Here is a 19,720-nt window from a genome sequence, read left to right as displayed (position 1 = left end):
TCCCGTCCTTTGAGCGTGGCCTGAGGCGACGAAGAAAGAGCTGCTAATACGGCAACACCAGCACGAACATAGCGTTGGGGAGGAGAGTACAAAAAATGTTAGAGGCTGACTCTCAGTTAAATGTCTACAGAGGCAAGGAATGAGTGAAGGTGGAATATGCTGATGTGCATGGAAGAAAACGGTAGATGGTCTCTACCTTGCTCTGTCTCTAATCCCAACCCTGCTAGTTCATGGATGCATAGGATGAGCCTGTAAACAAGAATAAACCAAAAGCTGAAAATACGACTAAACATATTGAAGCCGGTACTACAGCTGCATTGTTTACAGCCATCGAGTTAGAGTCGTACGATTCGCCACCGATAACCTTGGGCAAAGGGTCATATTTAATGGTCAAATTTTGTGTAGGCTAGAAGTATGACAATTTATATGAATACAAACCGAGCGTATCAAATCTCCTGTATCATTGCAAGGACTCTATGATGCCTGAGTAGGGTGGTCTCTTCTACAACCCCCAATATGAGAGCAATGCATGGAAGCGTTTCACCAGATCCAGTATAATTCAAAAAAATATATAACCCAGCTATCCCAGCCTGATGCCTAACACAGCATCCTGTGAATGATGGTCTCGACAATAGGAACTTCATGTGCTTCTCTTCCTTCTTGGCAAACTATCCCACTTCCCTAATGTTGAACTACAGCACAGCATGCTCCCTTTCAAGCTTTTTGACCTCTTCTCTCTGTCTCGTTTTTTATTTCTTTTTCCTTCTCTTTCCAGCCTTCTCAGTTTCATACACTCTTAGTAATCTCTCTCTCTCCTATAAAAGTGCTCAGATCAATTTTATTTCAGATCGCACACTTCAAGAGTTGATTTTATACTTCAAGTTCTAGAAATGGTATCTTATATACGTACAGTTGTAGAGATGGACATTCAGTTTATTTTCTGAAATGAGAAAGCTGAAAATGAACTGTCTGCGAACATGCTACCTAGACTGAGAGCTGTTTTATTAAACTAATGAAATGCGCGTTTCTATATTCGACATTCGTTTGAGCCATTAATTGCAGTGTCATAAAATCGAGGGTAATAATTTGTTCTAGTCAAGATCCCCAAACGAGGATAGTCGGGTGTCCAGCCAGTGGTTTACATCGGACGGTGGACAGGGAGCTTAAAAGCTGGACGTCTGTCTACCCAAACTTGTGGTAATGAAAACACTGATGATGAGTTTCCCCGTATTCTGTGTTCAGGCTTACTTTACAACACTGGGATGATATATCTCTCGTTTCGGGGACAACAGAATTTTGTTGATTTGTAATCCCAGCTACTTTATAGCACAGTTTAAAAACAATGTCAGCAAGATTAAGGACTTTTCTATTCGTTACATCCTCAGCGGTGTCGTGTGAGCTACTACCGGTGTTAGGGGCATGGTCATAAGTGCGCCTTCGTTCCCTCACTGCACTCACCAGGTGAGTGGAGAGCACGGGTAGGTGGGCAGGGCAGACAAGAATTCAGATGTCAAAGTTCAAGGTAAGCTTGGTTTCAGCTCCCTTTATTTAGAACTATCACCTTTCTTCCTATTATACGGTTCCATTCTCTCCTGAAATCCCTCCCCTGTTTGAAGATGCGGATACCCTAAAACCCAGCACATAAGTTAAAAGCAGTCTCGCACCTCCAACGGCACAGAAAGCAGGAGGATATATTCAAAGCTTCCTCTCTCCTCAGAATGATATCATTAGTGAGATCGAAGAGCCATACTGGGGATCTATCTACCCCATGTAAGTATATTATATAGGTGAGCATGATAAAGATAAAAAAAAGTTAATAAAGTTGGATTTCTCGATAGCAGTTTGAAGCATGAATAATTTCACAAGATGGACTTGATTTTGTCTTTGTCTGGAAAAAACGAGTCGAAAAGCTCATAAATTTTGGAGAAGCAGTATTAGCCTATGGAGTTTGTAACAGTACGCCAAACGGCGAGCAGAACAGTGCAACAGAGACCCTTAAAGCGTGCAATGTGTTCCTCGCAGTCAAACAAGTAACAATAAAATACATACTATTAACTTAATGCTAAAGTGATAACTGTGCTAAGTGAGCCAAGGTTCTCTTTAAATGTCTGACTTGTTATTAACTACAGTAACTAGTATTACAACAGCTTTTACCATCTGATTGACCAGCGTTAAGTTGCTTGCTGACAAAAGCTTCACTAACTTAATGGGCTCACGAAGTGATAACAGATGATCGCAAGTTCACAGGCTGACTTATTCACAACTGCCTAAGTATGCGTCATAAAAAACTGGAGTTTCAAACGCAACGTTTCTACGCATCAGTGAGAGGAACACAGTAGCACTGTAGGCTGCGGCACCCACCACTTATGCTTGATACTGCGCAACCTTCAGGCAAATCTACACTAACAACCCAAAAGGTTACCTGTATCCCGGAAACAATTTGCTGTGTTAGGTGGTAATCTTATAATCACTAACTGGATGCTTGGTGGTGTAGTTGGTTAAGTCCCACCCACTGAACGTGGCCCATTGAAAGTTCAAATAGTTGGTTGGGGAGTACTGCTCACATAATGCCACCCAAAGGCGTGTGACGAGTCACTCAAGTCTTATATATCTTGCATAAATAACGTGGCGCTGGGCTCTTAAGCATTTATATTTAGGGGGAGTATATGGCTTGATGACGGATATATATATATATATATATATATATATATATATATATATATATATATATATATATATATATATATATATATATGGAGCCTCTGTGGTAAAGTGTACATTTTCGTACACTGAAGAACGAGGGTTCGCGCTTCGCCAGGGTAATAAACTTTGGATGAGTTCTTCTGGCCACGTACTGCTTGGCGGACATAAGGGGTGTTGTGGTTGAACCAGTGTCGCATACTGTAAAGTATGCTTGCACCCAGTCGGCTTGCGCGGGCCGATTACATTTGGTTCACAGACTACACACACATCCGAAGCCACTCCAACACTACAATTACGCTTACAAGCACTTCTCACCCTACATACAATCTCTGCCAGACAGCCTAAGCCACTTGATAGAGATACATTGGCTGTATCGTCCCGACTTCGGTCGGGATAGGCCGGTCCTGCAGTGGATACTCAAAACGGCTGATTATATATATATATATATATATACTGTATATATATATATCATCAGCCATATATCATACCAGCGACACTGGTTCAACCACAGCACCCCTTGTGTCCTCCAATGTAGTACATGGTCGGGTGAACACACCCAAAGTTTATTACCCTGGCGGGGCGCGAACCCTGGCCCATCCGTGTACGAAACGCACACTCTACCACTGTACCACAGAGACTCCATATATGTATATGTGTGTGTGTGTGTGTGTGTGATATACACACACACACACACACACACACACACACACACACACACACACACTATGCATCTTGGGAAGGAACATACGCTAATAATGTTGGCAGGTACATGAGAATTTCTTATTGGGGGGGGGCGAGGATTAAAACCATAAAATGAAATTGTTTCAAAAGTTCATAAGAGTAACACGGGAAATGTGTGTAGTGAACTCTAATAAAAAATGGAAATTCTGGAGTTTGAGATAAGAAATTATGCTAAGCAGACCTGCCAACTTGGCAGCGATATGCTCATTTCAAGGTGATGTGCTCTTCGACTGGTTCAGTATTTCCACGGACTAGCCGATGTACTCACTAACTTGTGGGTCTTACGGAACGTATTGACTAACACACAAACTTATAAGTTAACCGAGTGACTTCTTTAGGAAAACAATGGCTGACATGTGATGTTTTCACAGGACAACTGCCATTTGTCACAAGCTAACTGGCTAATTAAGTGACTGATATGCACACTGACTGATTTAGTGACTGGTGTGCTTACTGATTGATTGAATGATTGATGTGCTCATTGACAGTCTGTAATAGGTTATTCTCTTGTACACTTAATGACTGACCATTTGAGGTCTTTCAATGACTGATAGATTGATATATCCAGTTACTGCTTGATATGCTCACTGACTGACTGACGTACTCACTGACCGGCTGATGGGTTCGTTGACTGATTGATGTGTTTTTTCACTGACGTGTGTTTACTGCCTGACTGATGTGTTCAGTGACACTGGCCTATGTGTACTAGAACACACTGACTGATGTGTCCATTACTGACTGATATGATCACCGACTGGCTGACTGATGTGTTCACTAACTGACTGGTTATTCACTGACTAACTTACGTGTTTACTGATTGACTGATTTGTTCACTGACTGACTGATATCTTCACTGACTGACTGAACGATTGGTGTTCAGTGACTGACCAATGTGTTCATTGACTAACTGATGTGTTTACTGACTGCCCGACTGATGTGTTCACTGATTCTTGTTCAGTGACTGAATGATGTGTTCTCTGACTAAATGATGTTCACTGACTGACTGACATGTTCTCCAACTGCCTGGCTGGTGTTGTCTCTGACTGACTGAATGATTGGTGTTGTCTGTGATTGACTGACTGAATACTTGAAATGTGTACTGACTGATGGACAACGCTGTCTCACCCAATATGTTCACTGACTGGCTGACACACTGATGTGATTTGTGAGTAACAAACAGTATACACCTTTTAGTCTGACCTGGCCAAAAATTACAATCTCTTAATCTTGAATGTTCTGTTGTATTAACAGATCAGCACTAGAATATGGTATTAATCACAAAGAACCGCTAAAGAAAGGATATAGAGCCATAGCATTTTTTCTGCCACTCAGCGACATAAAACAGGCCTCAAAAGGACAAAAATCTGGGTCAAGATAAAGTAAAAGGAGTAGTTTAATTGACTGACTTGGTAATAATCTTTTCCACTGCCAAACCGATGATGGCCACAGTAAATGAGTGACTGATAATGTGTTCATCCTCTGTTGCTGGCGGCCTCAGACACTGAACTGTATTCTGCTTTTCCAGCAAACTGCTACAGCGCACTGGATTTATGAGTAAGATTTACCAACATTTTGTGGATTATGGCAGATTTAATAGCATATTCTCCTTATGAGGATTGGGAATTTTACCTGAGGCCTCGTGTGCAATTTATACAGTGTGACAGCTGTTTCCTGATCGTCTTCAGTGTACAACAAGCAGGGCAAGAGACGACAGTGTACAGACTTTATTGTACTATATTCACCTAAGCTTTAGTTTCTGCATGTCTGCCACGTATGACGAGGGTAAACAGGTTCATCCTACACAAACATACCGTTTTAGTGGAAAGTGTTAAATATACATTACCCTGTCCATATCACTTAATTCTGATAACTAAAGTCGAACTATACATTTTTCGTAAAGATAGTAGAAGATATGAGGAATAATTGAGCATGAAAACCAATGTGTAATTTGGAAGTTCTTGGAGAATTACAAATTATATATATATATATATATATATATATATATATATATATATATATATATATATATATATATATATGCATAGAGACTGCCAAGGTCAAGTGCCATGATAAGGGTATCCTTAGAGAGGAACGTAACGAAATAACGCCAAGAAAAAACGGGGAGGGTGTATGTGCTGTTTTCCGTGAGCAAACACTCAAGCAGACCAGTGTCATTACAGTAAGAACTCAATAGTTAATCGTACAGCTCTACTCTGTACTCGATTATTTATATTGTAAGTTACCTCGTTTTAGCAATATACTCGTACAATTCTGCCGTCCAAGTTGTTATCATCTGCTGTAAAAAAAAGTGTCGATCAATGCAACTTATGTGAAAAGTTGTAAGGCAAGTGTTGTATGATATACGTATACACTGTACGCAACAAGGGTGCCTGCAGCTGAGCAGCTTGGGCCACTTGGACCAGTCGAACAACTGTATTTTGTCAGCAGCCAACTTGTCCATAGCGCTGCACCCTCTTACCCATCATCCGACTGAGACTCATGAAAGGTTTGTGTGCAGATTACGAATGGGCGTAAATATGAACACACTGCGTGATACAGATCACAATTTTATCACTTGGAAGAATGTTACTTTAGCCAGTTTGAGGCGACGGTTGGAGGGCGTGAATCTACGGACAAGACTGAGCGGAGTATAACACATTGTTGACCACAGTCATTAACAGACATGATGATCTCCCTATCGTGCCTGTAATTTGCTTTCTCATGAAGGATGAACAGAGGGGAAGAATCTTCCCATGTATCTTTATTTTCCTGCAAAAGCAAACATTAGTTTCGAGAAAAAATGATTTGCTCGCAGGTTTTTTTAGTGATTCATGTCTGAGTCATGCAGTATCCTCCTATCCGACACTCTTTCCTGAAAATGTATGTCACATTAATCTTGAAGCTGCTTTATTTCAGTGTTGGTGACGGCCTTTATTTCTCGATCAGCCTTGAACTCTCTATCCTGCACAGAAAAGAAAGGTAATACCAGAGAAAGACATAAAGTAAGTTTAGAACAGTACTAGATAAAAGTACATTCAAACCTGAAAACAGTAATACTTTTATGCTTCTGTTATTCTACAATAATTTAATAATGTTATCTCCACGCAGTGTTATTACATACGTACGTACATCACATTCTACAATACACTGTTCACACTTTATTTACAAACTCACGTTCTACTTGTAAACATTGATAGTTGTGTAAATAATCAGTCATACAGAGTAGGATAATTACGTCAGCTACAATGGCTAATAATACCGTTATCTTTACATGATCTGAGGAAGGCCGTCTGTCTGTCTGTCCGTCACGAATAAATGAAACCTGCTAAACTGTACGACAATAAAAGTGGCACCAAATAATAATTTGTCTTTATTATGAAGTTTAAGTGGAATATTATTATTGTAATATTCAGTTTTTTGTTATAAATCTCCAGGGGGAAGTTAGCTACCTCTCATTAGAGGAGTGGAAAGAATGTAGATCGGACACGGACGGAGATAACGAGATAGTGGAATGAAACAGGCCAGATGAAGAAAGAGTAACTGAAATTCCTAACTAAAACAAACGAAGGACGTATTCAGTTTTATCCAACTACAGCCAAACACTTTTAATCACCTTAGGAGAGAGGCTGCCGGACTGAAAAGGTTAGTTGTGTACAATCAAGAAGAAAAGGCGTGGCCATTATATACATAAATATATAAATCTATCTGACAATCTGTCTATCTATCTATATTTATATATATACATATATATATATACAAGTACACAAACACACACACTCACATTATATACATACTTGTATACACACACACACACACACACACACACACACACACACACATATATATATATATATATATATATATATATATATATATATATATATATATATATATATATATATATATATGGAGCCTCTGTGGTACAGTGGTAGAGTGTGCGTTTCGTAAACGGGTGAACCAGGGTTCGCGCCGCGCAAGGGTAATAAACTTTGGGAGTGTTCACCCGGCCACGTACTGCATTGGCGGACACAAGGGGTGCCGTGGTTGAACCAGTGTCGCTTACTGTAAAGTATGCTTGCACCCAGTTGGCTTGCGCGGGCCGATTACACTTGGTTCACAGACTACACACACATCCAAAGCCACTCCAACACTACAATTACACTTACAAGCACTTCTCACTCTACATACAGTCTCTACCAGACAGCCTAAGCCACTTGGTAGAGATACATTGGCTGTATCGTCCCGACTTCGGTCGGGATAGGCCAGTCCTGCAGTGGATACTCAAACGGCTGATGATGATGATATATATATATATATATATATGCTACACATCTATCTATCTATAGATACACACACACACATCTGTCTATCTATCTGTCTATTTATCATTCATCATCCAATCCTACGTTGCCCAATAAGAAGCGTAGGAACCCGGGACTAAGCAAGTTGGTCCTGACTCATCCCTGAGTGGCATTACGTGAGTAATAAACTCCAACCACCTCTTAGATATAAACCTTCACCGGCTCAATCCAATTGGAGCGCCGTAATTACCCACTAAACCACCATGTGCCAAATGAAATGATATCACACACACATTAATTTACATCTCTCTCTCTCTCTCTCTCTCTATTTATGCCGTATACACACACACACACACACACACATATATATATATATATATATATATATATATATATATATATATATATATATATATATATATATATATATATATATATATATATATGAGAGAGAGAAAAAAAAAAGAGAGAGAGAAGAATGTATGAAGCCTGTACATTTATTCTTTCACGTGATAGTCTGTGGTCAATATACATTATTTAATGATGGAAGATCAAGAATCAGTCGTAGGGGCGGAAGGAAAGAAAGAAAAACAGATAACTAATTTTTCATCATCAGGATCTGACGCGGAGTAAGTTTTCTCAAATCCTACTGCGATTTCACACCGCTGACACGCACAAAAGGTGTCGCTCAGAGAATACGATAGGGAGGTGAGATGCAAAGAGAAGCTAAAAGGCAAAGAGGAGAAAGGGTGCAAGAAATGGGTGAGTCCGTGGGATGGGGAGAGGGGCAAAAAGAGAGGGATGATATCTTGATGTATCGCATTTCACATATTTGGTCTGTTTAAAATAAACGACATTTATTAAAATGGCAAAGAAAGTAAGGCGTGTGAGGGTAAACAATATGAACATGCAGGAGGGAGGCAACCGCCCTGGCAGCCAAGATTTAGCAAAACTGCTGCTTCCGCCCCCAGTATCTGCCAGGCGTGTGACACTTGGCACTCAGGGAACACTTTAATATATATATATATATATATATATATATATATATATATATATATATATATATATATATATATATATATATATAATGTTCGCTTATGAAAGCATTTACTTGAATATTAGAATTATGAATATTATTAAGTGAAAACACCGAGGAAAAAAAATAAGATTGGATAAATCATGCCTACCATGAGGATGCCCTTGGCACGCTCACAATTTAGTCGGACCAGCTCAGTGGCGGGAAGCTGCGCCACTTGCTAGTACCGCTAGTTCTAACGGACATCTTTAAAGTAAGTGACAGACAGGTTGGCCTGAAAGTGAAATAGGCCCTGGCGTCGGTTGTCACGCAACTGTCAGTCTACCTTGTGACGTCACAGACTAAGGGTGACGCTTCCTCGTCACTCGAAACATTTTAGTCAGGGAAATGAGTAAGTTTATCAGCGATTAGTACCTGTTAAGTGGCATCCGGGTTAGCTAGAAAAGCAAGACGTACCACACATTGGTTAACTCCTTTAAATCACTGACTTTCCTGTAATATATTCTTGCTGTTACCAAACGATCTTATTCGACATGAGACGGACTGCCAGTAGTGAAAGGGTATATGAAGGCTGTATCTGACTTCTCCGGTTCTAAAAGTTTCCAGAGCTGAATAAATTCGTTTGATAATAGCGATACTGGAACTCAGAACAGGTCATCGAAGTGAAGGAGTTAACCCATTGAACCTTGGGACATCGTTGTTATTATATTCTTACCATCTCCAGACCATTGTATATAGTCAAGATGAACTTTATTAACTGGAAGGTCAGATATAGTCTTTATACATCTCTTCAGTACGAGAGGATTTTCCGAATAAAATCATCTGGTAGCATCAAGAATAATTCCTGTAAACTAAAAAGGATATCACACAGACCCCCTGAATCCGGGTGACCTCCTAATTAGCTATTCTTGCTGCTACAACACGATTTTCTTCAACTACGGCGTGTCGTATTGAAGAGGCTTATTAAGGCTATGTCTCATCTCTTCAGCATCTCATCAGGAGATAACAAGAATAAGTATGAAAGTCCCAGGGATACTTGTGAGCACACGGCACTAGGGCCATGACGAAGGCGATGCTGCTGACCTCACAGGTGGCCACCCGGGTCTGTGACGTCACACAGGAGCGTCTCACAGCTCGGGGGCAACGAAGCACAAACCATACTAGACAGGAGATGGGGAGGGACAGGGTGGAGGATAAGGGAGCAGTGCACTTCAATCCATAATAAGTGGGGCAAAAGTATAATATCTAAATGGACAATTGTGGCTCCTGAGGGATCACGTGTACTTACAAGAGGTCAAGGTCATCCCAAGGCGAATGAATTTGTAAGGGAAGGAAAGAGAAAAATTACATGTAGCAGTTTGACACAGCCGGGGCAGTATCTTTCTCAATGATCTCTCACACTAAACCAGCGTTTTTTAACCCATTGACTAAGAAATTAAATAACAACTGCACCGTTATTCTTAACTTGCTGATTAAGCTTTCAGGGGTCGGCTGGAGTGTCGAGAGAATTATTACATAAGAGAAAAAGAGTCCATAGTAGGAGAAATAATGATGCACAGAAAACAATAAGAAATCAGATTCTGGGGCATATGGACAGAAAATACATGTAAACTTGACTGATAAGCCCACAAATATTATATTAATGGCAATAAGTTTTTATTATTAACATTTAGTAATGAAGCAGCAAGAGGGGAACCAATTAGTGTTTATGGCAGAAAATTAATAAAATAGCAAGAAAATTATAGCATTAATTATGAGCATAGTTGACATGCCTTGTCCAAGCAGCACAATAATAAGTGCCTGGCAGTGTTAAGACAGCAGCACCTGGTTCCCACCTTGCCGTGATGGACACAATTCAGTGTCCTCTCACACCTGACACACGAATGGAAGACTTCCTCTCTGTCACGAACTATTTCTCAATCTAAATGATTCATCTCAAAACCATGATTCTCTTACACACCAGAGCACCAGTCTCCCTGTTTACTGTATACTTCTCGCTCAGACTGCTGTTGGATCAACAAGTGATCCATACTATTAGCACTTAAATCTACTAGCACGCTACTGACAAGGGTTTATGTTGCTGATAGTGTAAGTATAAGCAGCGATCGTGTATAACTGTAGTGAGAAGCCATATGTGAACCTGACCTTGATCTGTTCAGCTGGTGTTGATTAGATCCGCTTGTGGTGACACTCTAACTTTAATGACATTAACTGTTATCTTCAGAACTATAAGAAATTTATTTTATAGTCAGGGACACATGTTAATCTAATATTCCACAACTTTTCTCACTACACCCTGCTGACTAATCTTTATAAGTTGAGAGAGACATAATGTGTTCCTCTACCCATAAGACTCTTTAAACGGGAGAAAAGTGACAGATATGGCCTAAATATGAAAGTGTTGTTGAATATTAGAGGAACTTATGTCCCTAACTTAAAAATTCTGGTCGTATCACTATGGTATATATTTGTAAATTTACAGCAACAGTTCTTTTTACTGACAGCAAGATCCTGCAGCACAAGACATTTCGTAATGTGTCACCACAGGAGATAACACACTAGGACACACGCCGCTACAACAGGACATGCTTTAGCGGTAAGCTGCTAGTCTAAGTGCTCTGATTTGGCCTCCTGCACTACAACTTGCCACTCTAACAGTAAATCAAGTTACACAGTATGAAGTATGCCTAACAAAAATGTTAGCTGACAGGACGCACGATACATCTACCAGAGATTACAGTGGTAAACTTTAAAGTGCGTTCAAATGCCTAATACGTCTGTTATACAACCTCCTATCACATTCGCACAATCAGTCTCTACCTCTGCCAACAGGAAGATATGGCTTCAGGGTAAGGGATCTCGGGCGCTGCTTATATCTTAGACATTCCATTAGCACTGACTTATTTTAGTGAAGTGTAACTAACAGCAACGTATTGGATGTTGTATTATATACGAAAAGCCACTGGCAGACTGCTTAACTACTTCAGTATCCTAACACAATACCTAGGGCTCCATGAAATACTCAAACTCACTCGGCTGTAAAGTTAATATCAACATGGATAAAGATACTGGTGAATAGGAGCATAAACTGTGGCTAGCCTGTGGTGTGCTTAATGAATACTAACACTCAAGCGTCTGGGTTACTTTTACCAGATGAACATTCACAGTAATATTATTATCAAAACTGCATGTCACTACATCCACAATGTCTGTCATTATTTCCACATGCCCATCCGTATCAAATCTTAGATGTATATTTACTTATAATATTCAAAAACCAATAAAGTAACTTTCATAGGCCACGCAAGGAAGAATTACTATGCAATAAATATAATAATTTTGTAACATTCCAACATTCTCATCTGCTCTTTCACACAAATATTCTTTCTATATAACTGCTACGCAGAACAGTTCCCCACGTATCCCAGTAAGGCAAATGGGGTCTTCTGGGATGACCTGATCAACCTGATTCCACGACACTTCTGCTGGCGCCAGTGTCCCTACATGTGTCTGCCTAAACATGTGCTCTCATCACTGACTATTCCACTCGCACTGGCTGAATACTACTGTAGTAACTGCAACGAAGTGAATGCTGATTACTCTCCGGAGATCTGCTTAATACGACAGCTGGCGGAGGTCATAGTTTCATGATGCTCTTGCGTACCTGCAAGCACAGCAACTGTCTGGTTCACAAGCAACAAACTTACACACCCGCATGCAGGCACCACCGAAGGGTCGATAACATATTCAGCCACACATCAGCCTATTTTCAGTAACGTCTGTACTTTGGAGTAGTGCTGGTGAAATCCACCTTAAACGTGAAACAACCGAATGTTTGAATTCAACGTAAAGTACACTACCAGCTAACTTAGTTTCAACTTTCGTATACATAAGTGTCTTGAGTTCTGATTAACTTTTTATGTTCCCAGCCACAGTTTTTCACGTCAGGTTACCGGGAATCAGGCAAGCCAAAAGTTAGTTTAATTTGAAGGGAATGAAGCACATCTACCATGCAATTAACTCTGAACTGGATTCAGTCAGTGCTAGACGACGATTCTTTAAATCTATATGGAGTCTTGTTTTGACCTATGCATGTGATTTCACTCACTTCCACGTGGGTGATAATGTTTGTTGCTATGCGGCGTTGGGGGTGCGGGGTGGGTATGTGGGCAGTGCGTGTGCGAGGCAACTTAAGTGTTGTGAAGGAAGTCAGGGCAGGCCGTGGCTTACGTGCCAGCAAGCATTCCACTTGCACACGTATACGCACGCACATGAACGAATACACACAGACACACCTTACATAAACAAACACGCACGAATATACGCATTGGCTGCCGCCCTCCTACACGTGCAAAGATACTATGCTAATCAGTCACTAACTACACAATAAGCACACTCCCTTCACTCACCACATGAAAGGAGTGCAGTGGGCAAGGGTGTACTTCACATCGAGGTGTTTGTGTCTGTCGCACAAAAGATGGGTACAAATGGGTAAACTACAATGAAAGGTGAAGCCTGACGCCGGGAGGGTACACGGTATGTGCCGGCGCCAGACGTAAAGTGTTTCCAGGTAATACTTACCGGGGGTAGGGGGGGTTGACCCTCGGGAGTTGGAGCTCTTGCTATTGGATAGAACATCATTTATCATGCCCAGGTTACCCGAGGAGGAAGTTTTGGAGGAGTACAGCTTGGTTTTCGTCTGGCTCTGCTGAAGGCGAAGATTTTCCAGTTTGACTGGAGAAGGGATGAACCCGACGTCGGCACCCTCCTTCACCAGGCGGCCAATCCACCAGTTGTTGTCGTATTTTTCCTATGGGTGGCAAAATGGTCAGCGATCACTAGGATAAAACCATCTGATACGATACTTAGAAACTGTATGCAGTAAGTCCTTATTTTATGTCAACACACCACAACTTTCTGCATACATCATGTGCTGTACACTAAAGAAAAATTGGTAAATGAACTTTATAGGTAGAAATGGCCCTTTAATAGGCAACCCTACTGTAAAACGGGAACATATTTTGAGGAAAAATTTATCACGGTACTGCAGAAATACATTGTTTAGGAATTAACTTGCACTGAAAATCGATCTGTATCAAAAGGTATGGTCATTTCAACTGAAACGTACCTGATAGTTAAAGGTGTAGTTCGTTTCATTGAAACTCGATTCGTAATAAAAGATATAGTTACTTGCATTCAGACTCAACTCATAACAGAAGGTATATAGTCACATGCACAAACGTGAGTCATAATACTTGTAAACGATATAGTCACTTGCACCGAAACTGGACCGACATGAAGAGGTATATACAGTATGTATGGGGTTTACCTTAATATGGAGGAAGTCCTTAACGTCGAAAGATATAGCGGAGCCATGGACGGGGGAGTCGTCGTCCAGAGAACCATCGTAAGCCACATTAGTCCGCACTGAGAAGGCTACTTGCTTGGTCTGTGAGGGAGTGAAGTATTGTTGTTCATTAGACAACATATAGTAAATCATCTCCGTATATCCCAGCTGTAGCCTACAATGCATCCTACCAGTGATCATGTCTTGTCCTTACCAGCACCGTCACACTTCACCCACCCTATCTTTTGTCCCTATCATCATCGTCATTATCATCATCACCATCATCACACTTCATCTGCCTCAGCTTCAATCTCCTCATCACCACTGCTCACTTATCAAAACTTTATTACGTAACTACGTGTGTTGATATCACAGTGTCGTGAATTGTTCAGATGGAAGAATTATACCCGCACAGAAAAAAAGGTGAAATAATGGAATGTCCAAGTCGGGCCAAAACTGTTGTATCTCCCCAATAAACAACTATCCCATATGTAGAATTGCAGATATAGTATTATTCTTTCATTTGAATCAGGTACATTATTGTTGACATAACACCTTATCCTCCACGTTAACCCCTTCCATCCGAAGACATGTTTATTGATTTCTTCTTGCTACCTCCAGACGATTTGATTAAGATATTGGAGACTCCTTGAGGTGAAGGGGTAAATGAAGGCCGTATCTAACATCTTCGGTTCGAAAAGTTTCTCCATCACTGAATAAAATACTTTGGGGATGGCAAATCAGTAAAACACGTCATCTGGCTGAAGTGTTTTAACTGTACACTGATATCATGGTAATCCACACACTGTTGCTACCATAAGACATAAAATCATTCGTCCAAATCTAACAGCAGTTTCTGCAACCCCAGTTTTGACCAGACTATTTTATGTTCCTCTGAAAGATCGCAAACCCCCCGGCGGCAATGCCATATTGTATTTTATTCTTTCTTTTGTCAGACGATTTGATTCAACTCTAGTAAGGACCTCCACTGAAGGCTGTAACCAAGTTCTTCATTTTGAATAATTTCCGCTTAACCAAATACAATCGCTTGGAGACAAGAATAATATAAAACGTTACCTGATTAAAGAGGCTGAATGGATTCTCACCAGTGAATACTTTTATCATACTCTGACACCTGCAGTCTGACCATGCCTTTATCATTTCTTTCTTGTGATCTCCAGACGGTTTTATTTAGCTCTGAGTGGATATTTTGAACTGGAAGGAACAGATTTAACTGTTATTAACCGCCTTACCACTTGATGACTCTCCTTCAGCCGGATAAAATTCTCTGCCAGTAGCAAGAATAAACTGACTGTTACGTCACTGCATGTCGGGGGTTCATGGCATGATGGCTCGTATTTTAGGTGGCATGGAGGGGGGCACTGTACCTTCATTTTCTTGATATGTTATGCGCATTGCACCTTAATTTTCTCGTTTACGTTATTTCTGTATTTCCATTATTGACAAAGTCTGCTTCAGCATTATAAAAAGAGGATAAAAATATGTAACGGGCAATTTAATAGCCGAGGAAGAGGCGTTACGAAATCTCCGGAGCGACTAAAAATATGGCACTGCTTGAAGAATGACTGTCGTTTTACCCACTGTTGTACACAAACGTCAAATGATCTCTAACATTAATCATTGCAAATTTTTGGCTAGTTAGAAAAGATCTGACATAGGCCATTGATTCGCTGTATCCCTTGACATATTGTACAGGGTGACCCCAAATTAATGCAACCCATACAAGCGTGTGTCACTAATGCGTCTGATAAGAGATTTGCTTTATTTTTGCATCCATGTTAAGCTGAGCTGATAACAAAACAATCTCGAAAGTTTGGGCTCCGCAGTTCAAATGGTCTATTTTTTATGACCTTTCCAAAATGTGTTCCAAATGGCCACCTCGACGTCGCAGGCATTCTTGAATGCGAAATTGTCAATTATCCTGATACAGCCCTCGTTTGGGATAGCTCTGATGTTGGCCGTGATTTCTGTTTTCAGGTCTCTGATTGTCTGGGGGTCGTTTTCATAAGCATGATCCTTCAAATAACCCCACAGATAGAAATCGGGGGGATTCAGGTCGGGTGAGCGTGGGGCCCAGTCAGTCACACCTACTGCTCAGTTGATCCCCGAATCGTTGCCGCAGCCACATCAACGTTTGGTTTGAAGTGTGTGGGGTGGCCCCATCCTGCTGGAACCATTGCTTCCCACAGGTAATGTCCCTGCGTCTTCCTAATGTTATGGGTTGCATTCATTTTGAGTCACCTTGTACTGGTTAAATATTGTTACCTCTCGATAAATTTATTCAGCCTGATGGGGGGAGGGGAGACCTCTTGTCAGTGAAAGTTATGTATGAATTCTCCAGTCTGTGTTTTTTCCAAAGCTGAATAAAATCGATATGAGACTAAAAAAAAAAAAAAATCCTATTGAAGGAGTTATGGCAAATAACGACTATGGGTTTGAGATCTGAGAAGTACTCAGATTTCTACCTTCCTTCCTTCTCTTACAAAAACAAAGTGAAGATTAATATAAATACGTATGCTTAATAATACCCACTAAGATGTGCAATATGCATTCCCCAAACCACATAAATTAAGAAAAATTAAAATTTGCTCTACGGGAGATCCTTTTCTATGTTTTGTGGTGTCCGATTTAACCTCTCCAGTCCACTGATGCTTTATTAGCATTTCATATTTGCTGCAGGACAGTTGTATTCAGCTTAGAAGCTCCATAGTAGAAAAGGTATTAATGGAGCGCATATCGAACCCATCTGACTGGAATAATCTCTCTCCAACTGAATCACCTCGTATGGGGATAACAAGAACAGAATAAAAAAGACGTCATTTAACTGAAGGAGTTAATAATGTTCTTGGAAAATCACTACCGGTGTGGTATCTTATGAATAACATCTCTTAAAGCTGCACAGGGGCAGAGTTAACTGGATCATCTGACAAACACATGCACATACCTTACTGTACCACAAGTATGTATTTCATTGTGTGTGTGTGTGTGTGTGTGTGTGTGTGTGTGTGTGTGTGTGTAGTCAGGTCTGAGGTCAGTAATACTTTTTTATCTCTGTTGGACTCCTGTGTTTAACCCACATTTGAAGCAAATCATTTGACACTAACTAATAAAGTTGAAACGACCCTTAAAAGACCAATACGACATTTTCCACCGAATCTGTGACGAGGACTGCAGGCGGAAGGTTGCCACCGCTTCACCTGATAAACAAATGCCTTTGGTCTGAAACTGTGGACTATACTATAAGTAGTATAGAAGGCTCTGCAACACATGTTTCATAGCGATTTTTTTTTTTTTTTTTTTTGCATATTACTTATTAATATTTTATTCTATTTATATCGTTTTAATATCTGTAGAGTTTGAATCAGTAACATAGAAGAGGATATTTAAGTGTTATGTGGTGAATATATTGGTAAGGAAGGAGTGTTACGAAATGTCCATACCCACTAATAATAAAACCGTGTGCTGCCAGTCCCTCGCCAGCCTCGATCACTGCCTCCTTACCACAGTGCGTTCACACAGTGATTTGACGTTTGTCCCATATAAGTCAGTATTCTAGCTGTCATAGGAGCCTTCGTAGTCTCTCTTTCTCAGCGATTTATTTTTCATATTACACCCTTTTTACTCTTATACGTTACTAGACAAACTGTGTAAGAAAATATACTCGTATAAATAACATAAAGTGAATATCAGTGTGTAACAAGTGTAATATATCGCTGGGAAAAAGATGTGATGACAAGTCCTATGCCACTTAAAATACTGGCAATGCAGAGAACGGAGGCACATATTGCCTCTGGTGTAACAAGTACTGTAATGTGAATTAGTGTGTTAAAATTCACACATTACACCCGAACTCAAAAAATCAAGATAACATTAAAGACTTTCAAAGCATAAGTCAAACTGTGAGTATTTGAAAATAAAAAGTACAGCACCAAAAGTTACTTACCAAAGCAGGAACAACGTGGTTCCCGTAGTGCCTAGCCAGGCGGGAGATGAGATACTCCAGTATTACACACACACACACACACACACACACACACACACACACACACACACACACACACACACACACACGACAATAAGCAAACTACCTTGTCAGTAGACTTTATTGCTAATGAATACTTCGCCAATCCATGAAAGACACGCACCTTCGGTGTACAGATTCACACTTGAACTGTACACCGTCCAGGCATCACCTACACAGCGGGAACATATAGACAAGGCACCACTGTTATAAGGCTGGTACTTCTGACTGGTGGAATATGAAGGACAGTTCTCCAGTGGTGCCCCGTCCTGATAAGACACGCACACACATACACCTCTTCCGTGTTCAGTCCTGTTGTTCACCACATCACGCTCTCGTTTAAAAAAAAAAAAAAAAAAAAAAAAAAAAAAAACAATTCCTCGTCTCCAGTTACGCGACAGTAACATATTTATCTCACAATACATCCGACACGGAATGTTTATTATATCTGTGTACCCTTATTCCGTAATTCCTATCGAATAGTGATGCTTTCATTCTGTGGGATATCTAGCGAGAGTTGTTGAGAGGTAACAAACAAGATAGGAATCTATCTCACCAGGGATCTTCAGCCATCCTCACGCTCGCCTCCTCTTCAGTTCCTCCTCTGCTATCAGCGTTTCTAACAACCTGATGTTAAGTGTCCTTGCAACCAAAATTTTCATGGTCACGTCCTCAACAACACAACTCTCAGGATCCCACCCAACTTCTCATTAAAGACAAGGGTGGAAGATCACTCGTTACTGTCTTTATCGGACGTACTATCACCATTCTGGCGGCTTTTACAGCAACTTTTCTTTCATTCACACAAAGCATTCAGAGAAGCTCAGATATCAACACACCAGCGTGAAGAAAATATAACACAGTATTAAAAGGGGAAAAAAGAGAGAGCCACACAGTCCTCTTGAGCAGAGCGTAACAAGACGAGGAGCAGCGTAGCAGGAGAGCCACACTGAGGAGCCACACGGTCAGCAGAGCCAGCCGTGCCACTCACCCTGGCCATCTGGAGCGTGACGAGCGCTTGACCCTCAGTCCTGCGCCTGAACCCCCCGCGGTGTGGCCTCTACCATGATAAGGGCAGGCAAGTGGTGGGTGTGTTGGAGGTAGAACAGCAAGGCTAGCATCACTGCCTCACTTCTCTCTTGCCGTATCAGACTCATATAGCTGTATATATAGACCTACACTCGGGCTCCAGAGGGGTTCATAAAGCCTATATATACACACTATACTTTTGGGGGAGGCAACGAGTGTAGCAAAAGCTCTTGTATAATAACAGCAACAATAAAATGCTTGTCAAGACACTAATCAAAACATTTACATATACAGTTTATAATGCAATACCTACACATCATGGTTATAGTGACCACTAGGTTATAAATCTAAAAAGAAAAAAAATATATCGACATATGTAACAGGAGTGTAATACGCTGTTGAAGGACGCTGAACACACGCTATCAAAGCAGAGGGAGCAGAAGCAATGGCGTTGCTGAGGAAAGGAACGAGCAGCTGGATACAGGATAACAGTGTGACAGTGCAGGGAAGGCCACTTAGCT

General features: G+C 40.7%; 1 protein-coding gene across 1 annotated transcript in view; it reads right to left on the bottom strand.

Moving 5' to 3' along the window:
- Ca-beta (Calcium channel protein beta subunit) overlaps positions 1 to 19,720 on the bottom strand; it is a 719,185-nt gene that overhangs the window by 225,579 nt on the left and 473,886 nt on the right. Inside the window, exons 3-4 of the mRNA XM_080267425.1 lie at positions 14,111 to 14,230; positions 13,363 to 13,591 (exon numbers count right to left, since the gene is read on the bottom strand). Coding sequence (XP_080123551.1) covers positions 13,363 to 13,591; positions 14,111 to 14,230 — 349 coding nt within the window. The remainder of the gene's footprint in view (positions 1 to 13,362; positions 13,592 to 14,110; positions 14,231 to 19,720) is intronic.

This window comes from Coenobita brevimanus, chromosome 24, assembly GCF_032717465.1.
Source record: "Coenobita brevimanus isolate Jiangsu-jjx chromosome 24, ASM3271746v2, whole genome shotgun sequence".
Taxonomy (NCBI): domain Eukaryota; kingdom Metazoa; phylum Arthropoda; class Malacostraca; order Decapoda; family Coenobitidae; genus Coenobita; species Coenobita brevimanus.
The sequence above is the reverse complement of the archived record's forward strand: the minus strand, read 5'-3'. Positions and strand labels throughout refer to the sequence as shown.